This window comes from Anarhichas minor, unplaced genomic scaffold, assembly GCF_050575085.1.
Source record: "Anarhichas minor isolate MPS153535 unplaced genomic scaffold, ASM5057508v1 ptg000049l, whole genome shotgun sequence".
In the NCBI taxonomy this organism is placed as follows: Eukaryota; Metazoa; Chordata; class Actinopteri; order Perciformes; family Anarhichadidae; genus Anarhichas; species Anarhichas minor.
The window spans coordinates 672,823-695,259 of NW_027466495.1; the positions used below are offsets into that span (position 1 = coordinate 672,823).

General features: G+C 42.2%; 2 protein-coding genes across 5 annotated transcripts; one reads left to right on the forward strand and one right to left on the reverse strand.

Moving 5' to 3' along the window:
- Positions 1 to 1,694: 1,694 nt before the first annotated feature.
- Positions 1,695 to 9,899, forward strand: LOC142971700 (phospholipid scramblase 2-like). Of its 4 annotated transcripts, none has more exons than XM_076112324.1 (8): positions 1,695 to 2,008; positions 2,713 to 2,798; positions 5,390 to 5,637; positions 6,057 to 6,099; positions 6,285 to 6,505; positions 7,823 to 7,984; positions 8,126 to 8,287; positions 8,428 to 9,899. In XM_076112324.1, the coding sequence occupies exons 2-8, from the start codon at positions 2,786 to 2,788 to the stop codon at positions 8,485 to 8,487; spliced, it is 909 nt and encodes a 302-aa protein (XP_075968439.1). In that variant the 5' UTR covers positions 1,695 to 2,008; positions 2,713 to 2,785; the 3' UTR covers positions 8,488 to 9,899. The 4 variants fall into 4 exon arrangements, with proteins under 4 accessions (XP_075968439.1, XP_075968440.1, XP_075968438.1 ...); XM_076112325.1 differs by lacking the exon at positions 1,695 to 2,008 and adding an exon at positions 4,140 to 4,168 and having other exon boundaries at positions 2,741 to 2,798; XM_076112323.1 differs by lacking the exon at positions 1,695 to 2,008 and having other exon boundaries at positions 2,770 to 2,910.
- A 978-nt stretch (positions 9,900 to 10,877) lies between these two features.
- Positions 10,878 to 17,768, reverse strand: tnk1 (tyrosine kinase, non-receptor, 1). The gene is made up of 13 exons (XM_076112299.1): positions 17,606 to 17,768; positions 16,499 to 16,569; positions 16,182 to 16,394; positions 15,677 to 15,829; positions 15,302 to 15,579; positions 15,086 to 15,212; positions 14,763 to 14,909; positions 14,537 to 14,631; positions 13,428 to 13,670; positions 12,780 to 12,844; positions 11,702 to 12,195; positions 11,511 to 11,606; positions 10,878 to 11,030 (listed from the first exon to the last, which is right to left on the reverse strand). Exons 1-13 carry the CDS (start codon positions 17,766 to 17,768, stop codon positions 10,878 to 10,880), a joined length of 2,298 nt encoding a protein of 765 aa, XP_075968414.1.
- Positions 17,769 to 22,437: the final 4,669 nt, after the last annotated feature.

The following is a 22,437-nucleotide window of genomic DNA, read 5'->3' on the forward strand; positions in this document are numbered from 1 at the left end:
AATGTCTGTAGGGTGAACATGAAACTACAGCAGCATTTAGACTGGAAACAGCTAGCGTGGCTCTCTCCAAAGGCAACAAAATCCACCAGCATCTCTTTAGCTTACTCATAAACCTTAACAATCTAAATGTACAAATGACGAGTAGTGGTTTTATGGGGCGTTATGTAGCGGACTATTTCTTGGTCTAGAGCAGTGACTTCCTGTTGTTAAGCTAAGATAACTGGCTGTAGCTTCATATTTAGCGTACAAACATGAGAGAGGTGTTGCTTTTCTCATCTCTTCAGGATTTTTAGACTTTAAAAAAAATTCAAATAGACAACTTTTATGGTTTTAAATGGTACATTAATTGTGAGAAGGTGTAAAGGTCCTCAAGAATAGCATAGTAACATGAAAGTGCTTCATCCACTATCTTTGTTTGTGTACATGATTTACTGTTAAGTGTGTGTGTGTGTGTGTGTGTGTGCTGAATCTCACACCCCGCCCTGGTCCAGTGCCCTATAAGTATCAGGCGTGCCAAATATAGACTCAGCAAAGACTGCTCCCTCCACAAATGTGAGCAGCCTTAGAAACGATTAACATGGGGGAAAAATGTAAATCGTAAACAAAACGTTTGTCAGATTGTATTTGTCCAGAAATGGAATGTGAATTCAGCCATTTGTTTTTGTGTTCACGGACAGACAGACAGACGCATGAACTGAACAAAAAGGATTACATAAGGTTAACGTTGGTGGAGATAAACTGGGAAATAAATGACAGAATTGCAATAGCAGGAAAAGCACAGGTGAAACGAATAGCATTAACGATGTGAGCCAGCATGTGGTCCTGAAAGGCCTAAAACAAGATGCAGTCATCATGTTATTAGTTCCACCTGTGTTAGAAACCAGAACATACCTAAATATATTGGCTCAGGTAATAAATACAAAACTGTACTACAAAATACATTATAAACTTATAACATGAAATAGGCAAATGTTAAGTCAATTTAAAGCATATACACATGACAAGTTCAATATTCAGTGTCCTGAGGGCTTTGTTTGTGTCTAGCTAAGGTCTAGTTGGCTGCTAGCATATACTTTTGACTTTCTTCATATTAACTTACTTTTAGTTGTGGGTTCAAGTTGCTAAAAAGTTTCAGTGAGATGATAATTTCTGTTAGTTTATTGCTAATGCTAACCACTTTCACATTTCACATATTCACTTGACTCAGTGTTAATATTTATACATTAGTCAGTGCAGCTTTAATGCCATTCTAAACTTAATTTAATTGTATGCACTTTAGATATAGTTTAAAGTATAGCTTAGTTTATTCAGGTTTGATGCTGTTTAATTTACAACAGCGAGAGGAAACATGGCCGGGTGTCAGTTCAATAGTTTAGTTAACTTTAGCTAATTTCGGTTTAATATTCTTATTAGATTATTGTAGTTTGTTCAATTACATTTAGCTGTAATGTTAGTCAGTAGTGCAAAATAAGTGAAGTGAATACACTTCTAAAATACTATGGATACTGACTAACGTTAGTATTACCACTGTTTTCTGTATTTAATGTAGTTTTTCAGTTGAGTGTTCTGACAGCGCGTGCATGTCATTACCGAGGCATTAGCGCCCTCTAGTGGTTGGTGCGAGGACATAAACCCGAGTATCGCTCCCTCCACTGCGACTGGCACTGATAAACACAACACGTTCACATTTCAGGTCAGTGACAGAAGAGGCAGAAGCCCTGTGGAAGATAGATACGACATAGTTTCCCGTTTCCGCACAACTATACGCGAATCCGTGCAGAACACGGAAGCCTCCATAAAGGTCATATAAGGGGGAGGAGGATACCGTAAGTATTTATGGGAGGGACGAGCGCAGCAACAGGGCAGTGACGATAAAACAGGTTAGGAAGAAAAAGCGCCTTCTTGACTCCGTGCGTGGAACCATCTCCCGCCTCCCCCCCTCCCCCTCAACTTTCAATTAATTTGATTACACTCGTGGGACCTCGAGAAGAAAGCAGCTGCCAGGGAGGTGAGATTCCTGTGTTTACATGTTTTATCAAGTTTTTACCGGACGTTGCGTGCGTGAGACAGAGTTGAGAAAGCAGTCCGAGGAGAGGGCTGAGTAGGTTGGTCATGTGGGGAAATAATTGTTTAATTAGACAAATCATATACTGGTTACTTGATTAGCTTCGCGTCAAGTTGATTTATCCGCGCATACGGATTCAATCACGTACTTTCTAATAGTAATGGTAGAAAAGATGAAGTGAAGTGGAGTAACAGATTATCCAGTGGAAACAAATAAATGACCACAGACCCCATTTCCTTTGCTAAAACACGCCACACCCACTGTTGTTCTCGTGCATGTTTGCTCTCAAACACGGAGAACAAGGGAGCTATTTGCTGCCTTTTTAGTTTCCACTGTATCACTGACCGGACTTGTGGACTAGGACTTGGTTGCTGTAAATGTGCCCAATGCAAATTGTTCACTTTTTTTTTTTTTTTATGCAAACGATACTCCGCTCCTGCACAGTATCAGTCTCTTGAATCCTGACAGAACAAAAGTCTTGTCTTGTTTCGGGTTTGCTCATGCTGGGAACGGGAACACCACATAATACCTTTTTTAAACCCCTGTGTTGTGGTGACAAACAGGACACGTGACTATAGAGAAACTGGAACTCATCTGAACCTGCTGTTTCTGTGCCAACCCCTCCCCCTCTCCCGGCCCCCCCGTAGAGATCCTGAGAGTGGACTCAAGTGCGACCTCCTTTGACTCAGTCCCCAGAAGAGTTTCATCCAGCTGCTCGCCATGTCTGCTCCTGGTAAGCGGCTTAATGCAACAACCAGCAAAGAGGAAAAAATAACTACATTTCTTTCAGATTTCCATCTTTGATTTGATTTTTTAAAAACAGACAATGAAAAGAAGCCCTGGTGGTGAGTGTATCTTCTGATATTTCATACCAGTGTAATTTAATTGCTTCAACACTTCTTCATTGGCCTTTTCTCTTATGTTATATTGTGCTGCCAGTGTTGAAATGATTTGGTTGTTGGATCTCAAAGTTTCCATGAGACATTCCTGTTCCCTGAGATCATTGTGGAGTGGAGTGCTTGTCCAGCACCTGGATTCCTCCGATTGAGAAACGCTGTACTTCCCCAGGTGGTGATCTTTACATGAAACTTGGGGTGAAAACACTTCTGTTTAGTTCACATTGGTTCAGCAAACTCCTCCCTCTGGTTGGAAAAGAGCAGTTTAGGAAGTGAAAGGTGTGGCTGTTCAGGCCTGTCTGTGGAAATGAGGGCCGTCTTCCTGCGAACACTGGTTTTTATATTGGGCTTTTGTTTCCTGCAAGCAGAGGAAGGAATGTGGAAAGAGGTGGAGCAACAACACGCCTCAAAGTTCACGGAACACATTACTCACATCCTCAATTTGACTTGAGAAGCTTGATAGAAAGTCTTTCTAACTTTAATCCATATTTGTTTTTGGGGATTTAACACGCCCACGACCTTGAGCAAGAATGATCTCACTATGACGCGGTCTGATTACCTCTTGAACCTGTTTAGCCGGTTGTTGGTGGACTTTCCCGCCGCACCAACAAAAAATAGTTTGGTCAGTTATGAAACAAAATTACATTTAAGTGCACACACAAATGAGTGTCCTGAGCAGAGGGGATTGGAAAAAATACAAGAAATAAACACAGAATCCCTCATCCAGAGACAGAAAACACAAATCTCCATCGCTTGTTTTGTTCAAACTACAGTTCACATCCCAAACGTGTTCAATTCACATGAATATAAAACGGAAGATTCTCACATTTGAGATCTTTTTTTTTTTTTTTGCCCGAAAAAATGACTTCTCATTTCCGTTTTATGCTCGTTACAGATAAGAGTACAGCTCACAAGAAGTGCGCTAATACAAGAAAAGGTCTTTGCACACTCGGTTCACAAGACAAAGAACACGCAGGCAAGCATAGTCAGCCTAATGGTTAAAAAACACTGAGCAACATCATCAAGGTGACTCTAAAATGAGATAACTGTGTCCAGGAGATAAACATCTGTTAGTAAGTGAGCACATGACAGTCAGGTTCCACTTTATTACAGCCTCAAGCACTTCTCTGGTGCACCCACTTCCTTTAGATTGCCATCTCTTTTCTTTGTGTCTATAGTAACCTACGTGTGAAGGACCGTGTATTGAGTGAGTAATTCAGTATTCTCTAATAGCTTCAGACTCTCTTGGACCAAACATAGTCGCCGTTGGCTTTAAAAAAAAAAAAAAACATGTATTGAAGATGCTTAGACATCAAACAATCAGAAACAAATGTATGTTAATCAAGACTGATATGAAGCATCCAGACTGCCACTGTAACTGGAGTCACTGCTGTAAAACTGCCCGTTGAAAACCTCACTGATTAGGCTAGTTTGCTCTGGTCAGATTAGAGTCTGTATTTGTTGAATTCAAGCCCAAATAAAGACTGTTATCAGACTTCTTTTGTTTAAAAAGCTCTTTTTAAAGAGCGTATTTATCATGAAACATGAGGAAAAACAAGAGAAGACCACCAGGGCTATTGCTGTGTAGCATAGCCCAGTATCGGCTTTATGTTTGCTCCCTTGTAAGTGCTTCCATTCTCCTCTGGGGCTCGGGGTAATAAGTAGCTTATTGGCTCTGCTGTCCCAGCAGGGAAAAGCAGGATGATCCACTCTTCTCACACACTTACGAGCACAGAGCAGCTGCTGTCAGCCGCAAACAGATCATGACATCGTCCGTCTAGCCACTGTCGTGCAACGATGACCTGAATGTTTGTCTGACTCTACATTATTCTATTCTTTTTATGTTATTGGAAGGTTAGAACTTGGAGACATTTGATCACGATTCCTGAGATGCAGAGCTCTATCACAAAACTAAACAAACTAAACCTTTTCAGCCGGGCCGCTAGCCGACCGGTCTTAATTCTCTCCAACCCTGGAGATCTTAGGGAGGAGCGACCCTGCTCCTCCAGCAGCATGATCTCCCCCGATCAGATTCTCTTCTTCACCTTCATCTCCTTGATGAGATCAGCTCCAGGTGTGTCTCTCCCCACACCTGATCCCAATGCTCTCCTGAGGGAGTGGTACACTCCTCCAATTACCCTGCACCTCAGCTCCTTACACAGCTTTATGTTTTTAATGCTTGTATTGTGTTTTTGTGTGTTAAATATAAATTATTATATGGGTTTTATATGTTTCTTTGTTTGAGTTGAGTTATGTTTTTATGCGTTATGTTATTATGTTTCATTAAGGTTAAGCTGGATGGCTTCCAGTTTGTACAGTGAAGAAACTCTGTGTGTGCAGCCTTTATAATGAACAGTGTTATTCAAATAAAAGAACAGAGCTGCACGCGATCATGTTTAAACTGACGTGATTGTTTGTTTTCCCCCAGTTTACCCAGGCCACTCCGTAGCCCCTTATCCAGCTGCTCCGGGCGGGTACGGAGACCCCAGTCAAGCTCCTCCAGTAGGCTTCAACATGGGCTACAATGCAGGCCCAGCTCCTGTCATGTATCAGCCCGGTGCCGTCGGCCCAGGCCCGGTCCCTGCACCGGAGTATGGCGCCCCCCATGGAGGGATCTCGCCGGCTCCAGCTGCGGTTGCCGTTGGGGTCCCACCGGGGCTCGAGTACCTCACACAGGTAGGATAGAGAAATCACAGAAAGATCTTTCATAACCCACGGACTCCGGTGACGCTGCGCCGCCTGTTTTCAGATCTTTCACATGTTTTTTTTTATGTAAAAAGAACCATAAGATATAGACAGAGATTCATGTAACTACAATTACTTGTTACTGTAATAGATGTACAATGTTTGTACTTGTACTGCTTAGTTTATTGCACTTCTCTAGAGCTGAATTTAAATCACAGCAGCTAGCATTGAGATGGTCTGTGGTTTCATGGTAGTTCACGGATTAAGTAGCTTTGCATTGCAAACAATTGAAATGATCCCTTCGCGGTTCCATCTGTTCCTCTTGTTGTAAGAGGAACAAGACTTCCAGACTTGAGGTTGGGTATATTGTGCAGTGATGAACTGTTAACTCTTCCTCTTGTGGTTTTTAGATCGACCAGATCCTGATCCATCAAAAAGTGGAACTCCTAGAGGGTGAGACATGTTCATCAAGTCACATCTCCACTTTGTAAACCGCAAATAACCAGCCGCAGCATTTTTTTTGTCAGGTTTTGGTGCACCAGTGAGCTTTAAACCTCTCCAATATAAATCATAAATTCTTTGCTTATCTACACTTTGTTATTCACCGTTTCCCAACCGTTTTCCTTCCTCCCGCCCAGCATTCATTGGCTTTGAGACCAACAACCAGTACGAGATAAAGAACAGTCTGGGCCAAAAGATCTACAAGGCCAAAGAGAAGAACGACTGCTGCACCAGGAACTGCTGTGGCTCGCTGCGCAGCTTCGACATGAAGATCAAGGACAACATGGACAGGGAGGTCATCCGTCTCATACGGCCTTTCCGCTGCGTCTCCTGCTGGTGTCCCTGCTGCCTGCAAGAGGTCTGTGTGTGTGTGTGTGTGTGTGTGTGTGTGTGTGTGTGTCAAAAGCGTTTTTAATAGCCTTATATTATATTGATTTAACTCACCAAGACCAATATTGTGCCAATTCAATAGTTCATTCAGCCCTAAATCGAGTTCTCACTCTGCTGTTGGATAAGCACTGTGATAACGTGTTCCATTTTTGAGGTTGTTAATATTTAACCATATTGATTGTCTGAAGAGTTTGCGATGGAGAATGAACTATGAGTTGCTGGAGGAGTTGATTCATATTTCAGCTTACTGGTTTAGACGTAGCAATAATCATTTTTGAGGTTTCCTTTTGGAAATTAAGCTAAACAACCAAGGAGAACCCTTTTAAAGACCTCGTTCTGGGTCCTATATGTCCAGATTTTGAGGTATCTGTCTCTGAGATTTGTGCTCGCAGCACAAATTTAATTTTGGGAGATTCATCAGCAACGTGTCTGTCCAGAAACAATGTCCCAGTTACTCTGGATGATGAGTTTTAACAAGAACTATTTTCTACTTAACAAATAGTCCTTAAGAAAACTGTTGCTGCAGAGTGTAACGGGGTTGTTGTTTCTGGCAGGCAATGTTGTTGTTGTTGTTGAGATGGACAGTAAAGCTAAAACTATTTGCATGTCTGGATACCACTAAAAGTATGCAAAAAAAAAACAGGATTTTGAAGTGGTGATTTGCGTGCATGTTTTCACTCCAGCTAAGAGTTAGCAGCTAATAGCGCTGATGAAACTTACTTGGTCCTATCAGCTGAAACATCTGCAGCCTCACAGCTCATGTTTAGCGGCTTCTGCCTTTCCTCCCTTCGCCCTGTGTTACTGACGAGCTGCTGAGCGGCGCTTCGATGTCTTTGTGCACCAGTCTGCTCAGGCAGGGGGTTTGTTAGGACTATGAATGGCTCTTTGTCCGCCGCCCAAGCTATCTCCTGGACTCCCCCGAACCTCTGCCATCGCTCTACCTCTGAGACCGCTCTCTTTCTCTCTTTAATCTATCGCTTGCAGTCTGGCTTCAGTAGGTTCCCATTGGCCCAAAGCCATGCTGCTACACGCTCACATACTGCAGTTCTGTTTACTGGCCAGACAGGAGCCATGTGATATCTATTACCTTTTGTTATGTGGTGCCACAATGGAGCCGTCAGAGGTTCAATTATCATCCCTGCTGTCCCGTGTCACATGCTAATAACCCCGTGATGCTTTATTTAAAAGCTGTCAGGGGATGAGGGCAGATTTTAAGCTCTCAGGGAAAACTTTCTAGTCTTGTGGCACGTTAGTGTGTATATAATTATGTATGTGTGGCCCACAGATGGAGGTCCAGTCACCGCCGGGCACCACCATAGGCTACGTCAAACAGGACTGGCACCCTTGCCTGCCGAAGTTTTCCATCCAGGGACCCAACAAGGAGACCGTGCTGAGACTGGATGGGCCCTGCTTTGCCTGCAACTGCTGTGGAGACGTCAACTTTGAGGTGAGGTCAGAGGATCGTGGTGTTAGAAGAAGGTCGATACCCCCCCCCCCCCCCCCCCTTCTGGAAACGCCTCAACATGATAAGTCCATAGTATACTTAATAAAGCATCTTATGGACATTGTTGCTCTTATTGCTCTGCAGCTGAAGGGCAAAGATGACGACAAGTCCATTGGTCGCATCAGCAAGCAGTGGAGCGGCCTTTTGAAGGAAGTCTTCACAGACACGGACAACTTTGGCATCCAGTTCCCGCTGGACTTGGATGTGAAGCTGAAAGCTGTGCTCATGGGAGCCTGCTTCCTCATAGTAAGACCATATTCTTCTTTCTCCCCCCCCCCCCCCCCCCAATCTTTGAATAACAACAATTTTATTTTGTGTATACTGTACTTTCTGCCTCAGCCTTATAAGGGGATGAATTGATTTCCTTCTTTGTTGCCACTTTGCAGGATTTCATGTTCTTCGAGAAGGTCGGGGAGGCCAACCAGCGCAGCACGGTGTTTTCATAACTGAGGAGAAAGCAACTGCATGAGAGCGAGTGCCAGTTATGCAATCTCTGTTTGTGTACTTATTTTTTTTTCCAATCCTTCCTTCACCAGATTCCAGCCAAAATGGTGATTTGCACCAGGATCATTTTATACACACCGACCAAATTGAGCTCATGAACTCTTGATTCCAGATGCCTGCCATGGATTGTTTTTTACACTCAGTGACTGATACCGGCTGCCACGTTGCCAATGTTCCTTACATTCCATACAGTCTGTAGTTTTATCTACTCGATGTGGACGTTACCGCCATCTGACATCTAGTCTAGTGCTAATTAATATTAATGTTGTTTGAGTGGTAACACATTTTTGCACGCAAACAAGTTAAACTAACATTGTTTGCATGTTAACCTACCTGCTGGACATCTGCTTGTTAGCATTTAGCTCAAAGCACTAAAAACCGCCTCGCAGAGCTGCTAGCGTGGCTGTAGACTTTTAATCTCATGCATTAACAAAAGCTTTATATACAACCTTTTTACATAAATCAGCCATTGTAAACAGGCTGCCATTATTTAGGGCTTATAGGGAAGTGGTGGTTGTGTTAGCGAGAGGAGGGGGAACGTCTTTTAGTCGATGGTATTTACCAAAGTGCTCTTTCTCTACCACTCGGCGACCTCTCTATTCCTCGAAACCGTCTGTCTTAAAAGTTTTGTGTACATGATCTAACAATGCTGTAGCACAGGCTACAGTGTAAATGCTCTCATGCTCCCTCTGTGGTTTAGTGGTTACCATTGAGAGGGGCGTCCCTGACAAACCTCGCCCTCCAGTTGCTCGAGATGCCACTGCCTTCAACATGTGCCACTGTCATGATAAAGGAGAGAGATCGTGTAATCTGTGAAGAAAATAAAAAGCAGAAATTGAGGTTAGTCAAGTACGAACATACGAAAACACATTGACTTTCTGTCATTTTGTGCAGCAGGAAGAGACCTGAATGTGAACTTGTGAAATATGGTCTGATCGCTGTGCGTTAGAATGGATTAAAAGAAAAATGTCAGGTTTATGTTTGCAAATGCTCCGAATTGCTCTTGAATGCAGCTCTCTGCTCTGCATTTGTTCAGCATCGTTCTCGTGAGACATGGGTGTGCCTCTTGTGAGGCTTCGTTGCCACTAGTGCTCTCGAATGCAGATCACAGCTCTCTCTGTCAGTAACTGAATGTGTCTTATATAGTGTAAATACTACCATCAGCCTCTGTGTAGTCTGACCTCAGGTTAAGAAAGCATGGCCAAAGGTTGTACAGTACATTTATTGGAATTATTTGTTCATTGTGTCAGTTTGATGATCATTCAAAGCACTTTTCTTTTCTTTTTTTTTTGTCTGTCAGAATAAAAAAAAATACCCTGTACTTCAGAAATAAAACGAATGCTATGTTTCTATAGTTGTATAGTGTTGTCTGTGTTCTTGGGACACCTAAAGTCTGAATGTGGAACATCTGGTTTCACTTGGAAAAAATGATCTGTGCTTCAAAAGGGAAAGCAACAACGTCAGCCAAAGTCCAGTTCAAGTAAAACTCTGCTTTTTAGTTACTGGGTAACTTTCTCAACACAACATGCACTTTATTGGTGTCATTATCAGCTTCCTTTATCTACCTAAAGACTTCATCCGTGCCCTACTTCAGAGGCAACAAAAGGAGAAAAAAAAACCTCTCATATCACACATTGAATATGAAACGGCTCCATCCTCTGGAAGAATGTGGGAAATACAGGCATAGTATTTAAGGGAGCATGTCTGCACATGTCTATCCATGCTCCTGGGACATGACTCAAGCTTTAATCGTCCACCCATAATTTGTAATCCTATGGTTCTTACTATTCAAGACTCTGAAATTCAGTGTCTGGTTGTACAGTTTACGACCACAAGTAAGTCTGTGTACACAGTTTTCACACATGGAAGTCACATGGTAATGACCAACAGAATACTGCGTATCAAGGGTCTGAGTGACTGGGTTGACTGAGCAGAGTCAATGACATCCGTCTTAAAACAGAAATTCAATTAAGACACTCACTCTTTCTGAAGACCAGCATGCGCTTGAACACGACACAAAGTTCCTTCTAAAGTGTTCCCATCAGTGTGTTCTACAAGATACAGCAGCTCAGCATTTAAACCAGATAATCACATTTATTCAATAAACAATCATTTCTCATACAATATATACAAATGCATTAAGATACAAAAAATATTTGCAAGATGCACAAAATGCGCTGAACAGCATCTCATTACAAATACAAAAAAGTAGTCTTTGCGAAATTCCTGTTCCCATAGTTGTGTTTGGCAGCTTCCAGTGCTAGAATTGTAGCTGAAAAAGTCAACCATTTATGAATGAATAAAGGTAAAAAAAATCAGCGAGAAAATCCCTTCAGACTCGTCTTTCTGTAGTAACTGGGGGCCGCTCCTCTCGTGACCATCGCATCAGGTAGCTGCTGGCCAGCTGCAGGTTCCACTGGTGTCTGGAGAGGATCTTCAGACAGTCTTCTCTGGAGCAGAGGCTCAGCAAGTACAGCTGCTCCAACTGAAAAAGGCAAAAATACAAACATTTTGAGATACGTATACCCATTAACACCTCAAGCATTCATGGAGAACAAGACGGACAAAGAAAGATGGTTTGTTTGCTTTCTGAGTGCTGAAACATTCAGGTAAGTTGCACCTCTGTGCAGGTGTTCCCATCAGCATTCAAATGCAAAGCACCTGCTGTGAAATCATTGTTGAGGGCATGTCCTGGAGTGCAACATGCTTCAGTTTTTAATTGCAAGTTGTTACAAAATCACATATTAAAAATGTCTGCAAAATGTCAAAAATATGAATGTCGAATTCCGTATTTCTAATTGATTAAAGTCACACTTGAAAAGAAGCAGACATTAGTATACATAAGGTTAGTCTACATTAAAGGTGAGCATCCAATTCCAACTTGGTGACACATTGTAGATTTGCTCTATTTATCTAAATGAAATACACAACTAAACTTTTAAATGTCGTCATTTCATGGTCTGACCTTGAGTTGTTGTTCAGCTCGCACTGGGTTCCAGTCATTCCGTTGAAGTGCAGCGTGAACCTCTTCAATGGTCACCCCATGAACCGCCTCCATGATCTGGGCAAAGCAAGACCGACAACGCTTGTACTTGTGATCCATTGAACAACTTTTTACACAGAAGACGCCAAAAGATTATAAATCAGTCGTGTTACCTGTGTGGTGAGATTCTCTCTTGTGTTCTGCGCATGAGCCTTATCTCGATCTCTGACTCGCTCCCTCTCTCGATCTCTCTCTCTGTTGTCCGTGAGCTCATCCAGCTGCGGGGTTGAGCGTGCCATGTGGGCCATTTTAGCCAGGTTGGAGCCTCCGATGCCCTGCTGAGGTGGGTAACGCGGGTGAGGCGGAGGCTGCGCCTGCGCCGGAGGGGCCAGGACCAACTGTGGAGGCCATGAGGTGCCTGGGACCGGGTAGATCGTTGGCCTCCTCGGGGGTTTCAGGTTCAAGCGTTTCAGGTTGGGGGGCGGCGGCCGGAGAGGCGGCGTGATACTGGCCTCGCTGAACCGCCGTGGGTCCTTCTGCATCAGCGCACTGCGAGCTGGCATCACAGGGGGCATGAGTCTGCCGTTCTGATCCACTCTGAACACCCCTACTGTGTGAGACCTGGGCCGCTGTCCGTTCAAAACTGACTCAAGGCTCTGAGACATACCTGAAGACACAGACAGGCCTTTTTAATGCACAATTCAACATTAATCATAAAGAGGTAGCGGCTTGTTGTTTAATAACTTCATAACAAACAGCATTTTAGAATAGAACGTGTTGAGAAATAACAAACAAATGTATGTATTAAAGTATGAAAAGATAAAAAAGGGTGGCAGCCATGTTTCTACAGGCTATAGAGCTTATTACTGGAGCTGAGCAGTTTTGACTAAATGTCACTGTTTACAGATCTGAGGGTTTAATGCAATGTGTAATATGTAGTAATGATGCGTGACATGATTTATGAGAAAGGTAAAGTCATTGGTGGCCCTTAGGAGGGGCAGCAACCACTTTGTGGAAGCTAATGAGGATGAGAATGAAATAAATAAATCATTAAGTAATGAGGATGTGATCGTCTACTTTAATGCAGCCTGACCGGGAAAATACAACATCAAGGATATGTTAAGTACAAGAATTTAATATTCAAAATCCCAGATGATATCTAGTCATATCATGATGTTGATCCGGATATAAAGTACATCTCACAGCTTAACTCGCTACAGTCTGCGGCTGCTTTTATTTTGAGTTACCTACCTGCCATTTTCTGCAGATTGGAGCCCTCCTTCTCCCTGGCAGAGCCCGCCCTCCAGCTGCCACCGCTGCACAGATCAGAACAGTAAACACATTAGCTTGACAGCCTCGGCTCACAAACTATATTCTCTGACAGCAGGTGAAAGTTCTGCAATAAAACACATTGACGCAGGAACCTGAGATGGAAGTTTATATGGTTTTCTACTTGATGTAGGCAGAATAAAAAAAAATGGGAAATGTAGTTTGAAAAATCACAACAAGAAACTTTTTTTCTTTGTAGTATTCTGAATACTACATGAGCAGAACAGCTGCAAAGGCTACAAGGCAATAAAAGTGACACCCACCTACCCTAAATCCCTATTTTATTTGAGCCAGTGTGAGAGCCTGATAGCTTCACTGCTTCAAATTTGCGTCAGTGAACTTTTCTTCCCGAGTCATTTTACTGACATGCCATGCTTATTTTTATCCCTGCAGACTGACCAAACCAATACAAGGTACTTTCAGTTCAGCCTAGATAGAGTCTGACAGCACACAATGTTGTGCTCTAAAAAAAAAAGAGCTTCCCTCCATATTGACATCTTTGTAGAAGACGCAAACACAGCAGACAGCCTAAGTAAGATGGAGAGAAATAGAATGCATGGTGTCACTGACTCCTCCAGCTTATCAGGTGCTCCCCAGCAGCGGTCAGGTTTGATGTCTCCGTGCCCCGTGTGGTGCAGGCTGCCATTCAGCGGGGTTGAGATGTAAGGGATGGCAACAGCCGGGTTGGGCCCGGGGTTGCCTGCAGTGGCAACGACGGCAGCAAGAGGGAGCGGCAGCACAGTGAAGCTCGCGGGGAACCAGCCGACTGCCAGCGTATTCTGGTTCTGGCCTCTCCACTCACTCAGCTCCAGACTGCACGGAGAGAGAGAAAGAAATGTCAATTAGTAAAATAGCTGAATTTGTTTAAAGTGAGACGACTGGGATGTAACTTTGGCACAAGTAGGGAAGTCAGCGAATTAGCCACCATATGTTCCTGGTCATACCAGACCAATGAGTCTGTAGTAGCAAAACAAAAAAAAAGACGACAAATGTTATTTAGTCTCGCTTTAAAAGGAGAAAGAGAAATAAGTTAAACGTTTGCTAAAGAAGACCGTGAGATGCGCGGCTCTGAAAAGCCAGTAAGTTGAGTTTACACATACAATTCCCAAAGGTCAAGAATAAACTTAATGCTAAAAACAAACAATGTTATGATTAGTTTTATTAATAAAATGCAAAATATAAATGAATGAGTCTGTACCACAGTACTGTCGGACTTTCAGTGTTTGCATTTTACTTTTTATTTTGCATTAATAACACCAACATAATTTATTCATTGTAAATTATATATTCTTACACCACTTTATTGAGTCAATTTTAATGATATTTAATGAGTTGCAGAGTGCACTGAACACTTTGTGACTTAGATTTAAGTGAGGGGTTTCAATGCATGACTTATGGAAGAAACTATCTATTTTAAGTTGAGTTTTAATGGATGTAGGTGTATTTTCTGTTGCTTGAAACGCTACTGAATGAAAAAAGCTGCAAACAGTGAGACAGTGTGTCATAGCTGATAGACTTGTTCAATCAAACAAAGCAAATTTGCGTTCAAGGACTCCATGAGATGAGGGCTGGAATGCGGTTTTGAGAGTCTGATTTAAACCCCTGTTTTATCTTAACAAAGGCTCATTGTGTTCAAAGTATTTCCTTTACTCTTTTAGTCCCACCCTCCTTTCTCTCACCCATGATCTATGACGGTCACAAGGTCGTTGGCCACAAGTGCAAGTTTTCTGGGTTCATCAAAGTCTCTTGTTGCTTGCACCTCCATTGGTTTAGCCTGCAAAGGCAGACAGAGGTGAGGAAAAGTAAAACAAAGATCTACTGAAAACTCATGCACTTCCAGCAGCATTTTAAGTAACAGATTCTTCATCCCCAGGGACGTTAAACGCTTCACATTGAGTTGCAGACCTCTGCCACCAATTTTATGAGCTGGACGAAGCTCGGTCTGTCCGGGGGATTGCAGGACCAGCACTTCCTCATGACGCCGTACAGTTCTTTGGGGCAATCCGGCGGTTTCTCCAGGCGCTCACCCTCCCTCTCCACACGCCACAGAATCTGGATCGGAGAGAGTGAATGCCACAGACACAGACTCTGAGTCACAGAGCATATCACAAACTCAAATTCCATCAGGGCGGGGACACACATTCCAAACACGCAGACAAACACGCTGACTGGCATACAAACACCAAAAGCATCACGTGAACGTTCGCGTGGAGCTGGCATGCTTGTACCTGTCTGCCTGACAGGCCGAACCAGGGCTCTTCACAGAAGCTGAACATCTCCCACATGGTGACACCGAACATCCACACGTCTGAGGAGTGGGAGAAGGTGCCGACACGGAGACTCTCTGGAGCGCACCTGCAAGAAAAACAGGTGGACGGACGTAATTAGTGAGAATGCTCAATATTATTTCCTCCTCCACCACCCATTTTCCCAACAATCCTCACCATGCAAACGGGATCCTTTTGTGTGCCGTCATCACATAGTGGTCCATCTCTTGGCTCAGGCCTCTCATCAGGCCAAAGTCCCCGATCTTTACCATCTCCCTGGACGCCAGCAGGATGTTTCTCGCAGCCAAGTCTCTGTGGATGAATCTCCTCGTCTCCAGGTAGTCCATACCCGCCACGATCTGGGACGCGAAGAGCCAGAGGCGTATCAGCGGGTACTCGTACTGACGCGAGCGCAGGATGTCGTACATTGAGCCCAAGGGAGCCAGCTCTGTTACCTAGAGGAATGGAAAATAGGTCATTGTGTATTCAAGCTCCCGAACAGACCTTAGTTTGAATGAATCCACATTTTATCTCCATGTTTAAACATCTTACCATCTTGAGGGGCTGTGTGAGCACCACGCCATAAAGTCGGATGATGTTGGGGTGGTCCAGTGACTGCATGGTGGTCACCTCTTGGAGGAAGTCTGTCAGTGTGTCCGTCTGCCGGGACATGTTGCTCCTCAGTGACTTTACTGCTACAGGCAACTGAGAGGAGTGAAAAGAGAAAGGCTCAATCCCCATCCTGCCTCTAAACCCCCAGCATCTGTTTTTCATACGGAGACTACGCCATGTTGAGAATCCCAAACCCTTTCCTTGATGATTGGTGGCTAGTAGAGGAAAGTTGTGATGTGAATTTGCACATGACTTTAAACCTACAAGAAGTGTTGACTGTTTCTCCTTTTAGCTCCTTTTTTGGTCTCCGCCACCTCTTCAGGTAAATCTCTGGCTTTTTATCTGCGAAACGCTCCACTGTGTTCACCAGCTAGTTTTATAAAGCATCATTCATCAAGAAATGCCAAAAACATGCAAAAAGAAATTCTACAAATCTGTCCCTTACCACTCTGCCGGTGGGCGTGTGCCACTCTCCCCTCTTCACCACCCCAAAGGACCCAGAGCCCAGCTTCTCTCCCAGAATCAGCTCGCTGTCCTGGATCAGACTTGGAAGAGCCCAGCTACCGCCCTCCTGTCCCTGAGCCCGGCTACCGCCCTCCTGACCCGGGCCGCCTCCGCTCCACTGCTCCCCTCCATCCCGATCACGACCACTGGCCGGCTTTGTGCATCAATGAATGAATAAAAGTTATTACTGATTACATTTCGCTCTCACACAACAGGCATGAACTTTACAACAACTTTGATACACTACATGCGTCAGACCTTGGGCATCCATGACCGTGCTCGGGAATTTGTCTTGTAGCGTTTCAGGGCATCCCATAATCTTCTTTGTGCTGGCAGGAGAAAAAAAATAATGTAATTATATCCAACATGACAAATCTGTTTGATTTCAAAACAGCCTGTAGATATAAAGTAAATAGTATTTTTTTATATATATGTAGTAAACAACAATCTCCACACTAACAAATGGTGTTCGTGAACGAAATTCTTTTCATGGTTTGTAGTATTTCTGCATCAAACAGGATGTTGGAGCAGGTGTAGCCTCATAAAAACAGCTGATATGCATATTCAATTAATCAACTTATTGATTAACAGAAAATTAATTTGACAACAGAGATGTAATCTTGAGCTCTGGAAATTTGTGATGGATGATTTACACTATTTTCTGTCATTTTATAGACTAAAAAAATAATAATAACATTTGTAAAAAATAATCAACAAATAAATTGGTCAAGAAAATAATTATTTGCTGCTGCTCTACTTCATATTGAAGTTGAAAAGAGGCAGGACTGGAATTGAAAGAGGGGAGTGAAGTTGCTGTTAGTCTACCTGATTGACTCGTAAAACACATTACATCTCGCTTGATCTGCTCTGTGGTTTTTACTGTCTTTTGTCTGGTAGAGCTGCAAGGATTGGACGATTAATTCATTTTGAAAAGGAGAAAAGAGCAACACACCAAGACCATAGAAAAGTAATTTCTCATTTTCATAGCAGCTCTAAATCTAAACTATATATCCTCAAAATGGCATTGCTTTGATGAAACAAAGTGAATCACTTTACGCTGAGCATTTGATGACAAGAGATGTGGCTGAAAGGTTCAGAATAAACAAGTAAGTGGACGTTGTGGTATGATTGTATTTTGTCCAACATTATTTTTAGGACCATTAATCCATCACTACTGTAAATCCAAAGAACAAAGACAAACACTCTACTGTGGGTAAACAGAAAACAATGCTTTTGTACCAGAAGTAATTCAAACTCTAGTTCTTCGTCTTGAACCAACCATCAGTTACTGAGCTTGTCCGATAAGACAGACACTGTATTGATTTGTACCCAGTGAGGATGACCAAAGGAGACGATCTGGCTCACCGGGTTTGCTGATCCCTATTTGCTCCAGGTCGGACTCCTTGACGTAGTTGAAGTGCTCAGCGCGGCTGATGTTGAGGCCATCTCTGACGCGCAGGTAGAACTTCTCCAGCTGGACCTCGGCCAGGAGTTGGTACAGCCACTGAGTGTCCTGGTCCATCAGCATCACCCGGCCGACCTGCCTTGAGGGTCAAAGGGTTACACAACAGTTGTGAGACATTTAGTGTATTTCGTGTTCAGTTTTACATCTAAATTCCTGACATTAAATCTTGTTAAAACATCACGACAAGAACAGAAATTTAGCGCTCAATCGCGTTTTCCAGTCTGGGAACCTAAAAGACACAAATACGAACCAGTGCTCTATCTGGGTCTTCCTCATCTCATTAAACAGCCTATTTAATGGTAACTTTGCTCCCACTTGGCCTTGTTATTAGATTACCAAGGAGACCTGACAAAAAGCCCTTGGTGTGGATTGTTCTGCTTTTAGCTGTGTGCCAACTTTTAAGAGGGAATCTCTTACTGGCAAAGTATTTACTCTCTGCTGATCACATTTACTATCCTGCATCTTTTTATAACCAAGAGAACGTGAAAGTAGTGTCATTTGAAGGCAGTTCTCTACCCGAAAGAGAGTAAAATCACATAAGGAAGAGGAACAGACATAAAAGATCCTCAGGAGCGTGAACAAGTGGATTCAGTATCAGTGAATCACAGTGAGTGTTCACTGCGTTGTGATTCATTTTGAACCTCAGAGGCAACAATCCTGCAGGGAATGTGAAAAACAGAGCGCTGGAAACCTAACCTGTGTGTGGTTTTGGGGCACCAGTCGGACTGGATCCTGTTCACAAAATACTAATGTAACTGCTGAAGCTGTGCTGTGTGTTGACAGCAGTATGACAGCTCCTGAACAGCTGATTGGAGCTTCATTTTCTCTTTAAACTTAACTATCTTTTTTATTTGCATTTCTTTAACATCTTTGACATCTAAGCAATTGCAGTATCCAGAGTCAGAGGTGCAATAATCAGGATAATAACGTTTTCTTAACTTCCTTATTGCTTTAAAAACAAAAAGTTAAAACACAGCGAGTTCTTCTTTGGTTAACTCTTATTTGTTACTATGGGGTTGTGCAGTCAATAAATACCTCTGCTTATCAGCCCAGCAGGTATGAGTCAGGGAAGAACTTCTACATTCCCCCGTCAGCTACCATGGGAAAAATGAACATCTACGCTAAACTAGCAGAGCCACAATGCCAGCAATCACACTTGGCTCTTTCTCGCAGCCAACCGATGCTTCAAAAACCAGACAAGTGCAAGAGGGCACTAGCCTGGGCTTGCATTAATTTCTAGGGACAACACCCAATTATTTGCATCCAACTTGAATGAACATGAGGCAAATCGTCTGCAGGTCACACTCAACTCCAAAAGGAAAAGATGCACATTGGTCAACAAAGAGGCCTCTGTGATCGGTCTCTTTATGTACAGAGTGATCAATGTTTAACCTGTCCAGCTACTGAAAACCCCTCTCAGCCTAAAGGCATGTGTTAAATGTGCAACTATTTAGTTAATAGCTTAATACGGCTGAACAGTAACTAGTTGAACTGGCCTGACCTTTATCTCACAGGGCATTATCTGCAACTTCAAATGGCCAACAGCGTTGTTTATCCAGCACAACTGCACTTCTGTTGTTGAGCATTTGTTTACACTGGTGACACACGCTGCCTCTGGCTGAGCCCAAGAAGAAAGCAAGATCAACTGCTCATCCATCAATGACAGAGCAGCTCTAACAAAGCTTTATTAGAAGAAAAAAAAGTCACCCCTTTAATATTGGATCACACTATTATTCTGATCTGTTATCAAAGAAGTGAAGACCGTGCCTTTAATAAATGACATCTAGACGCTGTGTGTGTTTTTGTGCAGACTGTGTTATTGGATTGGTGTAAGTGATGGATTACTGTGTAAGTAGGATTTTCATGTTGTAGCTGGTGGATGTGATTAATGATGGTAGTTTAATCCATAATAATGCAACAGATTTTATTAAGCTGTCACATTAATGTAGGAAGTAAAAAGTAGAATATTTCCCTCTGATATGTAGTTAAGTAGAATAAAGTAGTATGCAATTTAACCTCAAGTAAAGTACCATACAATTGTAATTAAGTACATTAGCATACTTAAGTAGATGTAGGCTTAATTCTTGTATTCCCTTCACTTGTAAATACACACAATAGCTTCATTTGGGATAACTTCGATTAATAATTCATTCTCAACTCATCTTTAAAAGGACCGTTGATATAAAAAGGCCTTTATATCTTTGCTTTTAGAAATGCATTTGCTCATTTTTTCACTAGGAACTCTTTGAAACCTGATATGTTCATAAACTTTCTGACTTTTTTATTTATTTTTAAGTATTTCCCCGTCCCTATAAACCCGGTCACAGAGAGATAAAAACTGATGCAACATCTTAAACTTACCGTCAATCAAAAATAATAAAAAGTAATCCGGTTGTTGACGGCTATATTTCGTAATCGAACACGCCCCGAGACAATTGATCCATGTTTGCATTGAAACCTCCGGTAAAGTAGACCGAGGACTTTTCCACCTTCAAATAATTCACCATCTGATCGATTCCGTCAGGTTATCTCAAAGATGTTTTTTTTTTTTTTTTTACATTACATGTTTCTATGAGTCTGCGTTCTACCTGCGTGTGTTCCGCTTCTTTCTCCGCCTCTTTCCAGTCTCCCTCCTGACCACACCTCTTCCCGGCTTTTCATACCTGAACTTTCAGCACAGCACAAACCTCCAGCCAATATGAAAGTAGCTGCACAGGTAATAACGTTAGTGACATAAGTCATGAGCACAGAGCAGTAATGTGACCTCACCAATACCATAACCGTGTGGCAATGTGGTTTAACCTGACAGTGAAGGTAAACACACATTGTTTGCATATTTTTAAAATCAAGTGTATTTAAATTATAGTTAATGAATTGCCTGTTTTTTCAGTACACAAAATGTACCAAATTCAAATAAATGCTAGGTTTCTGTGTCAGGCCTACCTAATAAAGTTAGCTTTAATCTTAATATTGGTGGCAACAAGTGTATCAAATGTACACTTGCTAGTGTATAAAAAAGTGTAATAAAATTCAACACACCCACAACGTCAGCGTCTAACATGACCATAAAGTTGAATCGACTCATCTGTAAAACAGTTTCAACATAAAGTGAACATTGACCTCCATGAGGATTCACTGCAGGCCCGCTGCATTGGACTCCATTCGTTTTAGCGAGGCGCATAGGCCTAATGAAAGGGGAATTTGAATAGAAAGAAGTTAATTATCCAATGACTTCACAGCTTAGTTTGTTATATGTTGTGTTGTTTCCATTAATTGATCAGAAGTCATCAACTTCTTTTTAACATGGTACTATGACTAACTATGAGTTAGTAAAATGTCCAATTAGTCATGTTGAAGTTCAAATTATTTCTATAAATAAGCTAAACATGATTAATTCTCTCCGTTGGCCGTGGTTCATTTTGTTGTTAGGACTCAACAGAAACTTGCCACGAGTCAAATAAAGAAACTCAAATGTTCTTTTTCTCTCCCACCTGCTGCTGCCAAGCAAGTTTGACAGGATTTTTCTCGCCTCCCACGTGGCTGTTAATTTGAATAAAAACCAGGCAGCACTGTGGACGACCTGCCTGCACTTTGCACTTCATGGTACAGTATATCTCCCCTCCCCCATTCAAAGGACCCTGCAAACAGGAGCTTTACGCCTCTTTCATGCACTTCCAACTGAACTAGATTAAGACACAGATGAAAGGTTGCTTAATGATTGAGAGTGAGCTATTGCAGGAATACATTTGGGTTTTCAATGAGTAGTTTACAGAAGGTTTTTTTCATAATGATTCAACCAGGAGCTTAACAAACAATACAAATAATGACAAACACAAACAATGACTAGGAGGTGAATTAGCAAATCAAACCAAACAGGTATTTAGACAAAAACCTGTCATTTCCAGGCATTGATGAGTCTACAAGTAATGTGTGGGCCGGATGTTTACACTCCTTCTGTTGTCTTAAATCTCTGAGGCTGAAGTTCCTCAGTGTCAGCTTACAGTGTGGGACGCTCTCCATGTTGTTTCTTGTTTCTGAGAAAAAAGGCTAGAGGTGAGGAGACGTGGCCCATAAATCACTGCTGGAAAAATTCAGTATTAGTTGTTTGAATTGAGCATAGTGAAATATGATAGTGTGAACAGTTTTCTTGCTCATAGGTTTATATGTATGATATCGATACACTATGAAACAACGCTGTCAAAGAAATGAGATACATGACGTATGATAGAGGACAAAGAGTGAACAATTATCAGGCAAGTTGATTCATCTGGTTGCATTATTTGCAAAAAAGGTTGAGAGTCACGTATCACGGAATGTGAAAGGAGATAACTCGACAAGTGGGTTTAATATTAACATAAACGTTTACACTAAGAATGATGTGGATTTAAAGGAGTTTAGTTAACCCTTTAGACTTCACTGGTGAGTTTATCATTAAGCACATGCTGTTCAAACTCACACAACATTATTCTAAATTCTGGTGGAGATCAAATATGTCAGACTGAATTTTCTTGAAATCTGTATGAAATGAATAATGCACAGGCATCAGAATATGCTAATTTGTATGGGATTATGCAGCTATTAAAAACAAAAAAACTGAAAATGTTTATAGGCTAGAATAAATTATTGATCTCCTGAAGGGAAGTACAAGGGTAAGAATAAACAGGACTCAGGTACGTAGAAAAAAATATTCAACTTTAAAAATGAAGGTAAAAAGCTATACAAAGCCTGTAAA